The sequence below is a fragment of the Miniopterus schreibersii genome (assembly GCF_964146895.1).
Source record: "Miniopterus schreibersii genome assembly, chromosome: 10".
Lineage (NCBI taxonomy): Eukaryota > Metazoa > Chordata > Mammalia > Chiroptera > Miniopteridae > Miniopterus > Miniopterus schreibersii.
In genome coordinates, this window is record NC_138110.1 from 20,514,895 (window position 1) to 20,532,320 (window position 17,426).

At 52.4% G+C, this 17,426-nt stretch overlaps 1 protein-coding gene and 1 long non-coding RNA gene across 5 annotated transcripts in view; one reads left to right on the plus strand and one right to left on the minus strand.

The window, feature by feature from the left end:
• The window catches only part of MYO5B (myosin VB), a 286,130-nt gene that overhangs the window by 253,425 nt on the left and 15,279 nt on the right, over nucleotides 1-17,426 (plus strand). For 2 of the 3 annotated variants that reach the window (XM_081149483.1, XM_081149482.1), the window contains exons 28-33: nucleotides 206-445; nucleotides 1,827-1,927; nucleotides 9,985-10,183; nucleotides 13,076-13,169; nucleotides 14,149-14,292; nucleotides 17,029-17,180. In XM_081149483.1, coding sequence (XP_081005609.1) covers nucleotides 206-445; nucleotides 1,827-1,927; nucleotides 9,985-10,183; nucleotides 13,076-13,169; nucleotides 14,149-14,292; nucleotides 17,029-17,180 — 930 coding nt within the window. Of the gene's footprint in view, nucleotides 1-205; nucleotides 446-1,826; nucleotides 1,928-6,414; nucleotides 6,493-9,984; nucleotides 10,184-13,075; nucleotides 13,170-14,148; nucleotides 14,293-17,028; nucleotides 17,181-17,426 lie in introns of all 3 variants that reach the window. The other variant, XM_081149484.1, reaches the window with a different exon arrangement.
• LOC308562958 overlaps nucleotides 1-17,426 on the minus strand; it is a 53,404-nt gene that overhangs the window by 5,722 nt on the left and 30,256 nt on the right. Inside the window, exon 3 of one of the 2 annotated variants that reach the window (XR_013999707.1) lies at nucleotides 14,870-17,290. The exons of the other annotated variant lie outside the window; for it this stretch is intronic. This is a non-coding gene — a long non-coding RNA (uncharacterized lncRNA). Of the gene's footprint in view, nucleotides 1-14,869; nucleotides 17,291-17,426 lie in introns of those variants that run through there. 2 annotated transcript variants of the gene reach the window in all.

Genomic DNA, 17,426 nt, shown 5'->3' on the forward strand with positions numbered 1-17,426 from the left:
GGTCAGTGACTCTCATCATGGATGTTTCTCTCTCTCTCCCTCTCCCTTTCTCTCTCTGAAATCAATAAAGATATGTTTTTTTAAAAAAAGGGAAGGTTGCTCTTAGTTTCTCAGGAGGATGGGAGAGGACAGTGGAGGAGACCCTCATGGGAGAGGGCTCCGGACTCAGGGACTAATAGAGCGGGTCGCTTGCACTGTCTTCCAGAGGCAAGAGCTGGAGTCAGAAAATAAGAAGCTGAAGAATGACCTGAATGAGCTGAGGAAGGCCGTGGCCGACCAGGCCACCCAGAACAACTCCACCCACAGCTCCCCGGACAGCTACAGCCTCCTGCTAAACCAGCTCAAGCTGGCCAACGAGGAGCTCGAGGTTCGCAAGGAGGAGGTGCTCATCCTGAGGACCCAGATCGTCAGCACTGACCAGCGCCGACTCGCTGGCAAGAGCATGGTAACAAGAGGGAAGCCACGGCCGGGCTTGTTGGGGGTCACGCTGGGTAGTAGTAGCTTTGGTGTTTTTCTAACATATCTTTACCCATGCGGGTCTTAAACCTACAAGAGTAAATTCTGCACTAGGGTCTCCTCTAAAGGCAGAGCAAGGGACATGCTGTCCTCCCAGCGTGACCTTTCGTGGGAGACTTTGCTGGAAGTTTCTGGAATCTCCTAACGTTTCTCAATATGAGCATGTTCAGAAGGAACAAGGCACAGAATTAGGGACAAGGGTCACGGCCTGAGTAGCCATCCTGGCTGCTTTTTCACCTCATGCCTTGCCCCTTGCTGTGTGTACCTGGATTTTGAGGTGGAGACGGTCTTTCCTCTCTCAGTCCTCCCAGGGTGGCAGGTCCAGCTTGGCGTTTGTTCCTAATGTTTTCACCTTCTGGGACGGACTGGGGGGGAGGGGCGCGGAGGCCACCCGGGTCACTTCTGAACGTGGAGCTTGGGCAGCATGAGGGTGGAGTGGGGGGGACTTAAGATAGATTTGGTCCGTCCTCTGGACTTGGGGTGCTTTCTCCTCCAGGGACACTGTCCATGCCATCTTATCCCCACCTCCCACACTCTGCCTGTCACAGCCAGGCCTTGTGACTCTTCCAACATGACCTTTTAAAGTCACATCCTGGGCCTTTGTCTTTTCCCAAAAGCTCGTTTTTATACTTGTGTCTGGATATAAAATCATTATTTTTCAATTAGAGGTGACATTCAATATTATTTTATATTAGTTTCAGGTGTACAGCATAGGGGTTAGACAATTATATAATTTACGAAGTGTTCCCCCCGATAATTCTAGTACCCACCTGGCACCACACACAGTTATTATTATTGACTGTATTCCCTAAGCTGTACTTTACATCCCTGTTACTATTTTGTAACTGCCAATTTGTACTTCTTAATCCCTTCACATTTTTCACCCAGTCCCCCAACCACCCTCCCATCTGGCTACCCTCAATTTGCTCTGCGTCTAAAGTCTATTTCTATTTAGTTTGTTCGTTTATTTTGTTCCATATATAAATGAAACCATATGGAATTCGTCTCTCTGTCTGACTTATTTCATTGAGGATAATACCTCCAGGTCTATCCACGATGTGACAAATGGTAAAATTCCCTTTGTGTGGCCAGCATGCCATTGTATGTGCCACATCATCTTTATCCACTCATCTGTTGATGGCATTTGGGTTGCTTCCGTATCTTGGCTATTGTAAGTAACACTGTAGTGAGCATAGGGGTGCATATATCTTTTCAAATTAGTGTTTTGAATTTCTCCGGAGATATAAAATCATTTCATGATATTGTTTGTATAACCAGGGTTATTTCTCTGTTTAACCTGGGACCTCTAGGAGCCGAATATTAATGCCAGAACAAGTTGGCCTAACAGTGAAAAGCATGTAGATCAGGAAGACGCCATTGAGGCCTATCATGGGGTCTGCCAGACAAACAGGTAAGTCCCACCTCACCTGTACCTGGAGGAGGCACTGGCAAAGGCAGTCCTGCCCAACCTAATCTGTGAAGGCCACTCCTTGGGCACTGACTATGTGCTCAGCCTGAGGGTCTTATCTGTTTTAGGAGATAAACTAGAAGGAGTGGGCGCAGTGAGCCCCATGACCTTAGGAATCCTGCTGTTAGCTTCAGCAAGACTCCAGTGGCACTTGGGTTGCTTCCATATCTTGGCTATTGTAAGTAACGCTGTAGTGAGCATAGGGGTGCATATATCTTTCAGATCCTCTGAAAGCATTTGGAAAGGGGGTGTCCCCGGGAGGTGTGACTATAGGCAGAGGAAAGGGAAGAGTGGCTTTTCTCATTGAGTGGGAAGATGGCACAAAGTGGCCTACCTATAAATAGGAGGCGAGGCCTGCCCCAGCTGCTTGCTGCAATACCACCTTTACTCAGCCTAGCTGGCGGGCACTCCCCAGTGGTGGCCTCATCGCCCATCACTTAAGAAAGGAAACCCAACCAGGCACTACAGAGGTTGGGTAGGAGAACCTGACCACTACCATATTGGCTAGAGTGAGACTGCCCTGGATTTTAGTTACGAGCGCCTCTGGTCCCTCCTCAAGGATGAGCCACCCAGGGTTAAGGCAAAAGAGTGACTGTCTGTGGGAGGCAGCAGGTTCCGGGATGTGGGACAGAGCAGGGCCCCGGGGTCACGTGGCAGTGCTTGAGAACAGCACTCCACAGTCCAGTCGCTTACTACCGAATAGCTACTTCATGACTGCTCAGTGCCTCAGTGTCCTCACCTGTAAATTGGGGGCAATCATAGCCAAATACTTCATACGGCGATTGAGAAGTTTAGGTGAGTTAATCTGCATAAAGCACTTACAACAGTGCTGCAGGTGTTAAGCATGCAAAAAAAAAAAAAAGCTCATGTTGTTACCACCATTATTGCAACCTTTGCCTCCTGTGTCTCTCTGGGCACTTGTAAAAATAGAGCTGGCCTTTGCCCTGGTTACCTTTCTCTCTCAACCTCAACTTGCTGAATGTTGAGCAACCACTAAGCATCTGTTCAGGATTGTTGAAAACAGCACACACTTCCATAACATGTCAGTAGGTGGCGCTCGAGTACAACTTGCCGTCTGCAGGAATGTCACAGAATAGCTGACTCCTTAGTGGTCTGATTTCCAGATCTTTTCATCTAGCCCCTTTCTGCACATGGGGAAACTGAGGCCCAGAAGGGTTGATCTGGCCTGTAACTGAGTTAAGGTAGAATCCAGAAGGCCTGACTTCCAGGCTGGGCTGCTTCCAGCCCAGTCGTCGGCAATCAGAAGGCTCCCCAAGAGGAAACTAAATTTATTTCAACAGAGATGCAATTCTTTCCCTGTAAGGAGGGAGAGAAGAAATGAAGGTGCTAAAACTAGTCGAGATTTAGTCTAAATTACCTTAGGTGAAGATTCAAAATGAGGTGAATAAGAAAAATGAGCCTGGGGATGTTTATAAAAGAAGGAAGGAAGCCGGCAGGCCTGGTCCTGACTAGCAGCCGTGTTTATCTTATCTTCAGAACCATCTCTGTTATCAGCTCCCTTTTTCTTCATCCAAATGGCTGTCAGGGATCCAGTCCAAAGTATAGGTTTTCCAGGGGCTGCTTAATACCCTGGATTTGTCTTCCTTTGCAGCAATAATGATGGTGATAAAATAAAAATAGCTTTTCTGATATCTTAAAATAATTCCATTCCCAGCAAGCCCAGGGTACAACAGGGAACTAATAGCCTGTGAAACGTTAAGTACAGAAAAGAGCTGCTGCCCCTGGAAGTGACACTCACGGGTTTGCCTCTCTCCCAATTTGGTGACTCCCAGCAGTGAGGGAGGCCTGCCAGGCAGTCTGGCAGGGCAGGAGGATTCGGACTGTGACTCCTGGAGCCCAGCTGCCCTGAACCCAGTTACTTTTCCTCCTGTTTTCCTGTAACGGAGAGTGTTCTGGTTTAAATATAAACTGTATTATGCATGGGTGATGGGTCAAGAAGAATTTATGTACACTGTGTTTTGCTTACATTTGCAGAGGGATTCTACATGCCCCCGTGCCCAGTCACAGACTATCTAAAGAGAGTCCATTGTCCCCAAGTTCAAAACCTTTTTCATTTGGTAACTTTCATAGTGTGTCTGTGGCCTCTTTGGGAATGGGGCTCAGCTTAGTGGCGTATACACAGGAGGTTCTCCATGAATATTTCTCGATTGATTGATAGCACATTTTACATTCCTGTGAGGCGAGTTGTTTGGGGTTTTCCTTCTTCCACCACCAGGTGGCGCTCCCCGCCCCGCCTTTGCCCCTAATGGTGTGAGTTGGGGGCGGGAGAAGCTCCTGTGGGGATTTGGTTCTGTCTCATCTGGGAACAAAGGATGGACGCGGAGCTGGCTGACTAGTTTTTCATTTACTCGTGTGCCTGACTTCCTGAGCACTGTGGGGTGACTGGCGGCACATTCTCTGCTTTTATCTCCGTGCATAATACCTGGCACGTTACAGAATGCAGAGCTCTTGGGTGTCTCCCCCTGAGGCTGGCGGTGGGGGATTAATGACAGCTCCTCACTGGGTAGCCCAGCAACACACATGCCCCTCCTGGGAGAGTGTTAGGACTGGAGCATCTGCCGTGGGGAATTTCAGGGTTGCGTGATGCTGTAAGAGAGGCCTGGCAGCCCCTCCTGGGTCTGGAGGGCCAGCCAGCGTGAGGCTGGGGAAGGGCTTGAGACCAGGGCCAGGACACCAGCTGGGTTCTAGCTCCGGTGTCCATGTCAGGCAAGTAATCTGCGTCCTGCTGTCTCCCCCTGTGCAGGGGGGTGGAGTGAAGGCTCCCCGCTGTGTGCCCTTCGGCGACTATGTAGTCACCTTCTGGGCCCTGCCCAAGAATGACTGCAGCTGAGCTCGGATTTCCTCCCAGCAAGCTGCCCCTTTGGGCTAAAGCACTAGCTACTCAAAGGCCCTACCTAGTTAGATGTAAGTGGTAACACCTGAGAAGGGAAAGGTGCTATCAGCTCCTCTGAACATAGCCCAGGTCGCTTCTGGGTTGGCTGGGATCAGTGGAGCAGAGGAGGGCACGGCAGAAAGCCTGCAAGCAAGGCGGTGTCTGGGGAGGCCTGGCCTTGGTGAGGGCTCTGGACACTTGCGGGGCGGGTGTCCTGGATAAGAGAGGTGCCTAGGATAAGCCTGTTGGCAATAATCCCCCCACTGCCCGGCTGGAGAGAACAAGCTGTGACAGTGAGCCATGGACCTGGGAACAGACGCCATGGAGTAGCCCCAGAGGTACGCTCACTGCCGTCTCCCCCTCCCCCTCTCTGGCAGACTTTCCAGAGTAGGGCCTGGTGTTGATGTGAGCAGCCTGTGTGAGCCCCGCAGGGGCTGGGGCCCTTCTTCATGAGGCTGAGCTGGGGGAGATGTGATGGTAGCTATACCCCCTGGATCTCACACAACCTGAGGGCCACCACAGTGGCTGACCATGGCCAAAACACTCCTGGGGATGGTGGTTTTCCCCCTGGGAGTTAGGAAGGGGTTACTGATCCTTATAGCGGCAGTGTGGCTGCAGCTCCTGCCAGGAAAGCTGGGCTCCAACCAGCAGGAGGCTCCCCAGGAGCGGAGGCCCATAGGAATGGGGGCAGAGGGGTGGAATCCAGACCTCTGACCGTCTCCTGTGTGCCCAGGGCTGTTCCTGGTGGAGGTGCATGTGACATGCGCCTGACCGCCAGAAGCTGCCTGCTGGCATCAGGCCAACACTGGGCAACTGGAGAGGGCAAAAGAATTTGCAAGTGGAGTAACAGGACTAACACCCTCCAGTCCCAAGGTCGAGGGAGAAAGTTCAGTTCTCATCACAAAGTCTTGATTAGCTGTTTCTTTTTGCAAGACTGCAGTGAGAGCTGGAGTTGAGATGAGTTAATATTCTTTTGCCCTTAAGTATTGAACAAAGAGATGCCCATTGGAAATCAGGCAAAATATGCAGTCTCCGCCCTTACCCTTGCTGAGCCAGCATCCCCAGGTGCTGCCCTGCCACTCTGCTCATGTCCCATGGCGCCCTCACGGGTCCTCTCCTCCCTGTTTGCATCTCCAGGTTCTCCCTTTCTGCTTCCGAAGACTCACTCTGGTAAGAGGAAAGGACACTGAGTGAGAACTTGTACAGGCCTAACCCAGCCTGAGCCCCTGCTGGTCACAGAATTACTCCCACCAGTGCCCCCCTTTGCTCCCTCCTCTGTGGTTTCTGCTCTGTGAGGATTCGTGGGTCCCACAGGAGAGCACGTGGCAGTGACTGGAACCTGGGCAGCAGGGGAGAGATGGTGTTTGCGGGCACCATGTGCTGCAGATGGAGAGGAAGGAGGGAAGCCCGGACTTCTGGAGCCTCCCCTGTTCTGGTTTCCAGACCTTGGCTGGAGTTGCCGCGCTTTCCTGGCCTCTCTACCTGCCTCTCTCCTCTACACTGGACGCCCTGTGTTTTTTTTGTCCTTTATTTCTAGCAAGACTGAGGATTGGGGCTATTTGAATGAAGATGGAGAGCTCGGCTTGGCCTACCAAGGCCTAAAGCAAGTTGCCAGGTCGAATACTTGCCTTTCTTCCTGCGTCTTCTCTGTCTGTCCTGCCTGCTGTGTCTATGCTTGTGTTTCAGCTGGACTGGATGCAAGGGCATGGGGCACAATTCACGGGGCACGGGGGGTGGCCCCTCTGGCTGTCGTCAGGCACTTTTGTCCAGGCTGTGTGGATGAGGTCGGGGAAGCTGCTTGTGGGGTCAAGGTGATAGCACTTGATGGCTCAGTGGAGCCTTAGAAACCACTTGGTCCAACTCCCTGGCTCTGTGTGTGAAGGAACAGACCTGGGGAGTTTCACATGGCAGCAGGCACAGCTATTTTTAAAACAAGGCTGAGAGGGAAATTTAATTCTGGGGCCTCTTGAGTCTGTGCTGCTTCTGTGCTGTGCGTTGACCATCCTAACTCTGCAGGACCAGCTGAGACCATTGGCCGGATTTGTGCTGTTGGCTGTGCTCCAAGCACAGGGCTCCTGGGAGCCTGCCCTGCCTCCAGCATGCTGGTCGCTATCCCAGTGACTGCCTGGAGCTGACAACGGCTGACAGGCCCTGTGCTGCGCATGCTGCATGTATCAGGTCTGACCCTAGCCACACGCGCATGGGGCGAGGACACTGTAACTTGCAGGGTTTAGGGAACTTGCTGCTTAAGCAGAAGATCCAGAATTTGAACCTGGTTTCCTTTGACACTGGAGTCTGAATCCATAACCCACTGGCCGTCAGCCTTGGGTGAGCTAGCAAGGGAGGCTAGACATGCAGCAGTAACAGCACGGTGGCCACGTCACACACTTATTACCAGCATGCGGCTTTTGGGGGCCATGGCATAGTTTTGTGCACTTAAGACCCCCAACCGTAGGCGGGGCGGTGGTCTCGGGCTTGTTTCCCAGAAGAGGAAACAGGCTCAGTGAGGTGGGAAGTTAGAACTGGAGCCAGGAGCCCTCACGCACCTTCATCAGAGTTCTGCCTGCCGGTGACAGTGGAGGCTCCATTAGAGCAACGAGAGCATCTCTTCTGGGGGAAACAAAGTCCAGGTCAGCTGGTTCTTGAGATGGTGTGTCTCCTGGCTCTGGGGTTCAAACGTGACACCACCACCTGTAAGCAAGGTAACATCTGTCTGCATTTCCTCGCTGCTGGAATGTGGAGAACAGAACCTGCTTCACTGGGCTAACACAGTGAAGCGCTTTGCACATAGCTGGCATGCCGTAAGCACAGAATAAATATTAGCTGCTATTTCTGTTATTATAATGGCTATTATTCAATAAGGTGATATTCCTGCCCCATCAAGAAGTTTGTTTTATTGGAAGGGGGACCCCGCTGCAAAACCAGGAAATTCCTCCTGGCTGTCCGTCAGCAGATTAGATGTGGCTGATACATGAGTAAATGAATACATTCACAGAGCAAAGCAAGCACAGGCCTCAGCATCAGGTCTGGCTTCCAGAACAACTGTGTCACTGGCTGTGGTCTCTCTCTCTCTCGTCCTTAGTATTCTCACCTGCAGGATGAGGTCGCTTGACACTGGGGAGGGATTCTCCAACCTTGCACAGAACCCTGGGCTAAGTCACCCAGTCTGCATGGAGAGTAAGAAAGATGTGAGTGTAAACTCACAAATCAGGAGCTGGTCCCCCGGGCAGAGTCCCTAAATCCCAACTGTTTCCATTCTGCCTCCCTCGTTACATTTATAATTTACTGGTGAGTACTTTAGTGTATTGCAGCCAAGACTGGATGTTATCCAAATATTATATGTCCTCTAAAATGCTGATATAATTCCCAGTTATTCTCCACAATCTTCACAGTATTGCTTTGGTGGTGCTGCCTGGGGTGAGTGGGTGATTCAGTCATTCCTCCACCATTTCTTCATTCATCTTTGTGGAGAAGGCCCTGGGAGCCAAGCTGCTTTGGAGCTGACTGCAGAGGAAAATGTGGTTGCTCCATCTGGGAGCTGACAGTGGAGACTTTCCCCTCTCTTGCTCCCTCCTATCTTGTGGCAGTTATCACCTCCCAGAATGATAGCAGAACTACACAAACATGGTGCCTCTTCACCTTCCTGCCTCCAGAGCAGCTGGGGGCTCTGAAAGCTGTTTCCTAGGCATTTCCAGGTTCCCAACTCTGTGCCTAGCTATGGACAGTTGTTTTTTTAATATATCTTTATTGATTTCAGAGAGAGGAAAGGAGAGGGAGAGAGAGAGAGAGAGAAACATCAATGATGAGTCATTGATTGCCCGCCTCCTACACGCCCCCAACTGGGGATTGAGCCCGCAACCCGGGCATGTGCCCTGACTGGGAATGGAACCCCGATCGCCTGGATCCTAGGTCAACACTCAACCGCTGAGCCACGCCCGGCCGGGCTGGACACAGTCTTTATCTGCATCTGAAGGAGCGACTGGGTGAACTTCCCCAGGTGGACCGTGGCAGGAAGCTTTGGTGGCACCTTTCACCCAGGGCCTCCTACCTTTCTTTCATGTGAAGTTTACCGGATCAGGAAGCTTGCTCAGATAATTAAGGCCATGAAGATGGCACCACCATCATATTAGTACTTAACTTCCTGAAGTGGGGGCTGCTTAGGAACCTTCATTAAGTTCTTGCCTTCTGTTGTGATGGAATGGGTGGTCTCCCAGAATTGGCACCCCCTGGTCTTGGGCCTTTTAGACAGTCTCCTGAGACTTCTCCCCAACCCTCTACAGATCTTCTCTAGGTCTCTGCTTCTTCCATCACACCAATTGATCTTAAACCTTCCCGCAGATCATCTGCAAATAGTCTTAGTTTCTGTTTTGATTGGGGGGCGTATATAAATCTGGAGATAAAGTGGGGGTCATAGTGGTGAAGATAAAAAGGGGCTAATTCTTTCTAAAACTTGCAGAGAACCTACTCTAGGGAGATGATTAGTTCAGTCTACCAGAGTTTTGTCTTAAGGAGTTTATCCTGGGCTTTGGGGCAGATGTGGATGCTTTTATTTAGAAGATGATGATTTATTTCTGCTGACGACATTTTGGCGTGGAGACACTCTCTCATTCCCAATCCAACCAGACTGGCCCACATGGCGCAGTTGGTTGGGCTTCGTCCCATGCACCTCAGGGCTGCCGGTTTAATTCCAGTCATGGCATATGCCCGGGTTGCAGGCTCAATCTATGGTACAGCGTGTGCAGGAGGCAGCCGATCAATGTTTTGCTCTCACATTGATGTTTCTCTCCCTCTCCTTTCTTCTCTTTAAAAATCAATTTAAAATACTTAAAAAAAAAAAAAAAAATGAACATGGGAGTGAGGGGGGATCAAGAAAAAGGCCCATGACCAGGGCCGTGTGTTTGGCCATGGTCTCCCCACCCTCCAGGGGGACAGGCTGGCCTGCTTGCCCGATGAGCCGCGCAGATCTTTTCCCCTCACCATCCATCCCATCAGGTTCATGCAGTTGCTGCCTCGTGCTTGGCTGCTCCCCTGTTGCATGTCCGTCTGGGGCCCCTCGGGGGCACTGACCCAAGCCCCACAGTCACCTGCCCTCTTCTTCCTGGTACAGGTTGCTGGAGGCCCAGCTCCAGGCCCAGAGCCGGGCCCATGAGGAGGAGGCAGAGTGTCTCAGGGCCCAGGTGGAGGCCCTGAAGGAGGAGATGGACAGACAGCAGCAGACCTTCTCCCAGACGCTGCTGCTCTCCCCAGAGGCCCAGGTGGAACTCGGTGTCCAGCAGGAGATGTCCCGGCTGACCAATGAGAACCTGGTGAGTAGACATGCCCAGTAGGTCCCAGCTCTGGGAAGTCATATTCTAGAAGAAGATGGGACAGGGGATGGCCTTTAGCCAAATGGACAAGGTTCGTGTCCTCGGCTCAGTAGCAGGAACACAGAATCTAGAAACCTCCAGGCAGCAGGGTTTGTGGAGATATTCAGTCATCTATTACGGTGTCACCAACCTCCCCAAAACTTGACAGCTTAAAATAGCAAGTGCATTGAGGTCAGGAATTCTGGTTGGGCACAGTGGGCTGGCTTATCTCTGCTGGTGTTGGCTGGGGCCAGAGGATCTGAGACAGCCTCATCTGTGTCGGGGACCTTGGTGCTGGCTGCTCTCCTCTGTCTGTCTGTCTCTCTCTAGATGCGCTCTCTCATTCACTGGTTTGCCCTGAGCCGCTTTGCATGGCAGCTGACTTCCAAGAGGACAAAAGCAGCAGCAGGGGGGACTCTTAAAACCTGGCCCCAGAACTGGCACAAGGTCCCTTCTGCCACTTTCTACTGATCAAAACAAATCCCATGGCTAGGCCAGATAGAGTGCATGTTGCGGGAGGGGGGGCACTACTCCTCTTGCTAGGAGGAGTCAAGGAGGAATTGTTGGTGGCCCTCCTTGCTGGCGGTTACCAAAGAAGCCCTGGCAGATGCCAGAGAAATGGAAGACAGTCTGTCCTCAGAGAGCTTACAGGTTAGTAGGGGAAACAAGACATGTAAAAAAGAAGAGAAAGAGAATCATGTTTCTGAAAACATGGTTCTACATGGGATTAACAAGTGTTACAGAAAAAGACCGACTTGGAAGAGGCTGAAGCTAAGGCAGAAGGCACGAAGGGATGTCAGCCATGTAGATGGGTGGAGAGGAGGAGGGAAGGGCATGGACACACAGGCTTGGGGCAGGAGTGAGGGGGAGGGCGGGGTGGCACAGGAGGGCCAGCAGCCTCCTGGAGCTGAGTGTGCCTGTGGGGGAGCAGCAGGAAGTGCCCAAACCACCCCCTGCAGGCTCACACACCAGCAGAGCTGCCAGTCCAGGAGCATTTCCCCTTAAAACCAGGTGGCCCCATGATGGGTGACCAGTTCACTGAATCCCGAGAGGGACAGTAGGGCACTGGACCACAGGTCCCTAAATAGGACTTTATACAAATGATCTGCCTTCCACCTTCCCACCATTTGTCTCCCTGTCTCCATCTGCATGCCACTATCTGTCACACACAGGTGTGTAAATAGGTAGCTTTATGGAAAGGAATATACATATTAAACTGTTGGACTGGCTTCTGCCAGGTAAAGGAGGCCATGTGGGAAATGCCTTTGCGGGCCCATTCCTGAGGGGCCATTGGCCAACTGGCATGGTGGGCGACCACCTCACAAGGAGGCTATGCTCTGTGGAGGAACTGGGCCTGCTCAGGACAGCTTAGGAGTCAGCACGGGGCCCCTCTAGGCCCCACTGTGGGCCCTTGGGCCTAAGCAGGAGGAGCCTGGGTTGTAGGCAGGTGAGGATGGAGATTACGAGCAGGACTCCAGCTTTGGGCTGATGGGCGACTTCTTCTGGAGCATGGTCCACGCCATTTACCCAGGCAGAGGCACCGCCACCAGGGCAAGGGTTTCCCAGGTGAGCAAACATTAGTGCTTTCCTTTGCCAGCTGGCCGAGCACTGCCATCTGCAGGGTGGACAAGGCCACGCACAAGGACCACACCTGGGTGCTGGCTTCCAGCCCAGTGATCACAGGGACACACAGGGCCCTGAGGGAGGAAGGATGTCTTTCTGGATAGCAACTTGAAAAGTTTAGAGATGTCACAGGCATGCTCCTCTGTTTGCAAGATTCCTTATGGGTTGAAATATTTCTTTCATAAGCCATCCGTAATTTTAGCCTCTAGGACTCAGAGCCTCAGTAGCTCCTGACTTTACCACCCACTGTGGCCAGTTCCATGTTCCCTTTCGTTTGTCCTAAATTTTCTGAGAACAAGCTTTTTTAAGTTTTCTATTAACACCTTGCTGACTATTTTGAGCCAGAACTTGCCTATGCGGCCAGCTGCTTTTCCATTGTGACTGTTGAGCAAGGTGTTTAAAATTACTTAACTTGTGTCTGCACTTTAATTTATCCCGTGACCGGTCAGCATTAAGATAAATAACTGAAGTCCTCAACAATATGTATAACTAGGTTTGTGGTTCACCATCATCACAGCACTGCGATTGAGAATTTGGCTGATTTTCATCTGTAGACCAGCCTTAAAAATTTGTCACCCAGATGTTTCTGAGGTTCCATGGTGGCATGTTTGCTTCTGTCTTCCGTTGCATTCCTAGTCACAGTGGCTGTAATGGTGATTGAGCGCCCTGCCTCCTGGGCCAGAGGACTTCACCCAGCCAGAATAGGGGTGATATTAATGCTATTCCAGGCCCCAGTGGGCTGATTGCTTCCAACGGCCATGGGTGATAGGAATTGGCAGCCACAGAGGGGCATGGGCCAGGGTCCTGGTTTGCTTCTGGGCCCCAGGTAATCTCACTGGCCTGCTGGCTCTTCCAGCTGAGTGCCTCCCCCAACTGTCATACTGTCATTTCCTTCCTAGGGCACTGCCCACACATCTGGGAACCCTCAGGCTAAGTATCTCTGGGAGGTTGGCCTGGCAACCTGAGATGCTGGGCCTAGATAACCATGGAGTTCAGGGGGCACCAGGCAGCCAGAGCCAGGAGTTGGTCCATCTTGATTGTGAGAATGAACTCTGACCCACCTCCTGCTTCCTGGGTGCAGACCAGGGAGAGGTGAGCTTCGTGGGCGGGCCTCCTGACCTGTCCCAGAGCTTTGTCATTGTCCTCTGGCCACGCTACACGAAAGGAGTCTACCCCTTGCCCTCCAGGGCAGGGCAGGAATGTTCTCACACCGCACCCTTCTGCTTTTAGGACCTTAAAGAACTGGTAGAAAAGCTGGAAAAGAATGAGAAGAAACTCAAAAAACAACTGAAGATTCACATGAAGAAAGTCCAGGACCTAGAAGGTAAGGTACTGGCGAGCGTGCTCTGTGAGGCACAGGTGCGCTCGGCCACGCCCGCCCCCGCTGCACTCCCCACTCCCTGGCTGCCTGGGGCCTGTGCCAGCTCACGCAGGGGACCCAATCATTCGGGCGCCATGAGCTCAGCCTGGCTCAGCTCGCCAGGATCTGGACTGAAGACACAGGAATACAGCAGGTGTTGGGTGCTTACTGAGCTCTCCTGGGCTGGAGAAAGGGGCAGCCAAGACAGTGGCCCTGTGGTCCTGCCCTCAGGGCTTAAAGCTGGAAGGCCAGACTTTATGTTGTGAAAGAAAGCTACATAACACGAAGACAACCCCCCCCCCCCCCCCCCCGGGCCTCACTCCATGCTATGGTGTCAGGAAGGAGAGAGGGCAGTTCTGTGATGAAACTTCCAAACTGGAACCTGGCCCACAGAGGTCAGACATATTTAAATTGCTCTTTTAGAAACATCCAGAACGTTCTCTCCCTTTGACGCTCTACTGCAAATCTAATCATGCCACCTTGCTCAGAACCCTCTCAGTCACCTCACCACCTGGATACCTCCCCCCTCCTTTCATCTTCAGTTCAGGAGCTGCATCCCAGGGAGGGCTGAGTCGCAGCTTTCACTGTCCTAATACCATGTACCTGTGGGGCATAGCTCCCATCATAGGTGTTTAATCACCTGCGTCTGTCCCCCTGCTGCTCTAGACAAGGCTCTATGAGGGCAGGGCTGTCGGTCCTTTTCAGCCTCGGGCCATCCATTTCTGCCCGTTTGCCCCTCTATTTTTGGGTTTCTGTTCTCTATTCCTGAGTTTCATTCTCCTAGTCACTCAGGTGGTGGCAGCAGCAGTTGCTGGTGCTTTTTTGATAAATGAATGTGTACCATGTTGAAACTGCTCAGCCTTGAAGATTGGGACTCCCTCTCCTTGAGTGCTTCTGTGTCCACCCCTCCTCCCCCACCGTGACCAGCTGTCTTTCTGCTCAGCTGCCCAGACACTAGCCCAGAACGGGCAGAGGCGCCATGAGCTCAACAGGCAGGTCACCGTGCAGCGGAAAGAGAAGGACTTCCAGGGCATGCTGGAGTACCACAAGGAAGACGAGGCCCTTCTCATTCGGAATCTGGTGACAGGTCAGAACCCTCAGTGGCACCCACCCATTCCTCTGCCCCCCCACCCTCTTCATCCCCCCGTACAACCCCTATTCACACTCCCCTTCACGCCCGTCACCTCAAGCTGCTGCATTTCGGGCGAGTTCCTGGGTGATGCTGCTGCTGTGGCTTGTGTGGGGGCCGACATGCAGGGGTCTTGGGAACCGCTGTCCTCGTTAGCCCTGGGCCTGGTTTGTCAGCTGTACAGGTTCCCTCTCCTCTGGTCTCATTCCCCATCTGGCTTGAGCACGCCCATCTTCCCCCATCTAACTGGGCACCCAGCCCAGTGCAGCAGCTACCTGCACAGCCAGAGGGAGCCTCTTAGAGGAGAGTGTCTTGGCCTCTGGGCCCTGAGCCATTAAGCTCCCTTCTCTGTGGTGCTAGTTCTCCGGTCTGTAAAGTGGGGATGAGGCTACTGACCCCGCCCACCCCAGCACAGGGAATATAACACAGGTGACTGTGCTACATTGAAGCCACAGAACCCTTCTCAAATATGAGGAATCTGAAGTGGTAACTTTGGCAGGGGCATTTGAAGCTCAAGGAAGAGGTAAGCATTGTTCTAGAGGAATTTAAGTTTATTGAGGTCCCACTCTGCTGAGCACTGTGCAGGGGGCTGAGGGCTACAGGAAGAAGGGAGCGTGACTTCAGTCTAGCGCAGATTTTTTTCAGCTCTTTGCCTTGGGAATGTTTAGTAGCAGAGTATTTTGCTCTTTTTATAAAGGATAAATTCCCCCACAGTTGTCCAATTAAACGTGACATAAGTTCATCTTAAACTTCCTTACATAGGCTGCATGTTGTCCAAATGCTGCTAAGAATGAACCTTTGATCTCTCATGAATGAAACTCAAAGTTCACAGCATCAGAATAAAACATAATCACAGTGGAGACTGCGTGTGCCAGTAGATGGGTGGCCCCTTCCCACGGTCATTGCTCAGGTGGATCAAGGCAAGGTCATCTCCTGCTAAGCCGCCGCAGCACAGCACCCAGTCACCTCCCCTCCAAAAGCCCCCATCCAAGTGAATGCCAAGACTTTACTGTCCACCCCTTAGGTCCCCAGCACTGGCTAGTTGCTGTGTAGGACTAAGAGAAGTGAGCAATGGCCCTCACTCCCAAGATGCTACAGTTCAGCTGGGTAGACCAAGGAAGCTCTGGGAAATGGGCCTCAAATCATATGCCCTCAAGTAGAACATTCCTAGACAGGTCAGGCTGTTTGCAATCTTGGCATGGGTCAGGCTCGATGCAAGAAGTTATAGGTTGGAAATATGGGCTTTAAAATATATTTTTCTGAATGAATGTTACTGGCATTATACTTAAAGCCAAGGGCCAAGCCACAGCTATCTGTTGAGCCTATAAGCTGCCCAAATGTTAACCATGTACCCAGAGTATTAAGGCCTATAGTTAGCATTTACCTTGAAGGGTAGGATGTATTTGAGGGCACAAACTGGAGATGCTGGTAGAAGATTCCCCAGCCCTGTCCCAGGATCACCCTGGCAGAAGACTTGAGGGTGTTGCCCCTGCTCCTCCCCCTAGCCCACCTGCAGGCGGAGAGGTGGCTGCCCCTCAGTGTCATTCCAAGCCTGGAGGTAACTCACGAGGCCTAGGCTGGGTGGAGATTGGGAGTGGGTGTAATGAGAGTGAAGGGTGAGGGCTGGGGACAGAGCACTGGGCCCAGAGCGCTGGGCCAGTGAGCACACCTGGGGTCTGATGCCCCAGGCCTATGCCCAGGCCTCGCTGTCACCTGCATCTTCCCTTCACACTGGGCCTGTTCCTCCTCTTCCGAGTTCCTGCCACCACTCATGGCTCTGAGTCTGGCTTACTCTGGCAGGAAAGCAATCTGACAGCTTCTCCCTGGCCCTCCCGGGGCTTTGGCAGGGAGGGCCAAGAGGCGAGTGGGTGCCTGGGGTTCATGGGGAGTCCCAGCCCCCTCCAGTGCTGTCAGAGCACACCTGATAGAGGCATGGGGTGCAGGAGAGAGCATTTGAGGGACAGAGGGGATTGCAGTAGTAGCTGTCCCCGACAGTAGCCAAGTTAGCACTGACCAGGAGAGGCTGGTGGGACCCATTTCAAGGGGTGGCACTGGGGAGGGGAGAGACTGGCCGGCCAGTCTGTCTCAGAGCCTCTTGATCTGTCGGCTCTGAGAATGTCTGGGCAGGCGCTAGCCAGGAAGACCGTGGGCTGTAGGCTCCCAGGCCCCCGCCCACTGGCTGTCTTCAGGAATGTACAGTTTGCCCATGTTTCCTGGGACAGCCCTCTCATTCCTGCTGCTGAAGAGCCCCTGGTGCCCACAGCAGCAAGGGCTAGTGGGACTTCTCGCCCAGTGGGGGAGCCAGTTTCTGTCTTCACTTGCCTCTGGCGCGGGCCCCTTCATGAGGACCAAGGCCTCTGTGTAAATTCGGGTGGGGAGCTAACTATGGGCTCTTTTCCTCAGTGTTGTAAGGACAAGGCCTGGAGCCTGTTTTAATATTACAGACCAGATGCTTAACCCCCCCCCCCCCCCCACATACACACATCCCTAGTTTCTGGAACTACTGGCAGTCAGGGTCAGAGGAGCCTATGGATCCCTGGGTACGGCTTCTCCCCTACTCCTCTCCAACCCCCATGCGCAGTCATTCTCAGGTGAGCTACAGTAAGACATGGAAAACGTTTGCGCTTCAGACCAGGATTCTCTCAGCCTCAAGCGTCCACTATAACTCTAACCCTTGCTGTTTGTCGCCATTAGAGCTGAAGCCTCAGGCACTGGTGGGCACAGTGCCATGTCTTCCTGCTTACATCCTCTACATGTGCATCAGGCACGCTGATTATGTCAACGACGACCTCAAGGTGCACTCCTTGCTGACCTCCTCCATCAACGGCATTAAGAAGGTCCTCAAGGTACGTGTCCCACACTGAAGGGGTGGTTTGCAGTGGACTGAGTGAAGCCCGCACCATATGGTTGTTTCTCCATCTGGGTTTTGCAGTAGCGAGGTCTCCAGGCTCCAACTCTGACAATAAATGACAGAAGTCAGCAGCAGCTCACCCATGTAACTGGGATACCTGGGCAGTTCCCAGAGAAGGATGCTCAGGCTCAGAAATGTCAGGAAGCGAAGCACAGAAATCCAGTGCAGCCCTCCAGGGGCT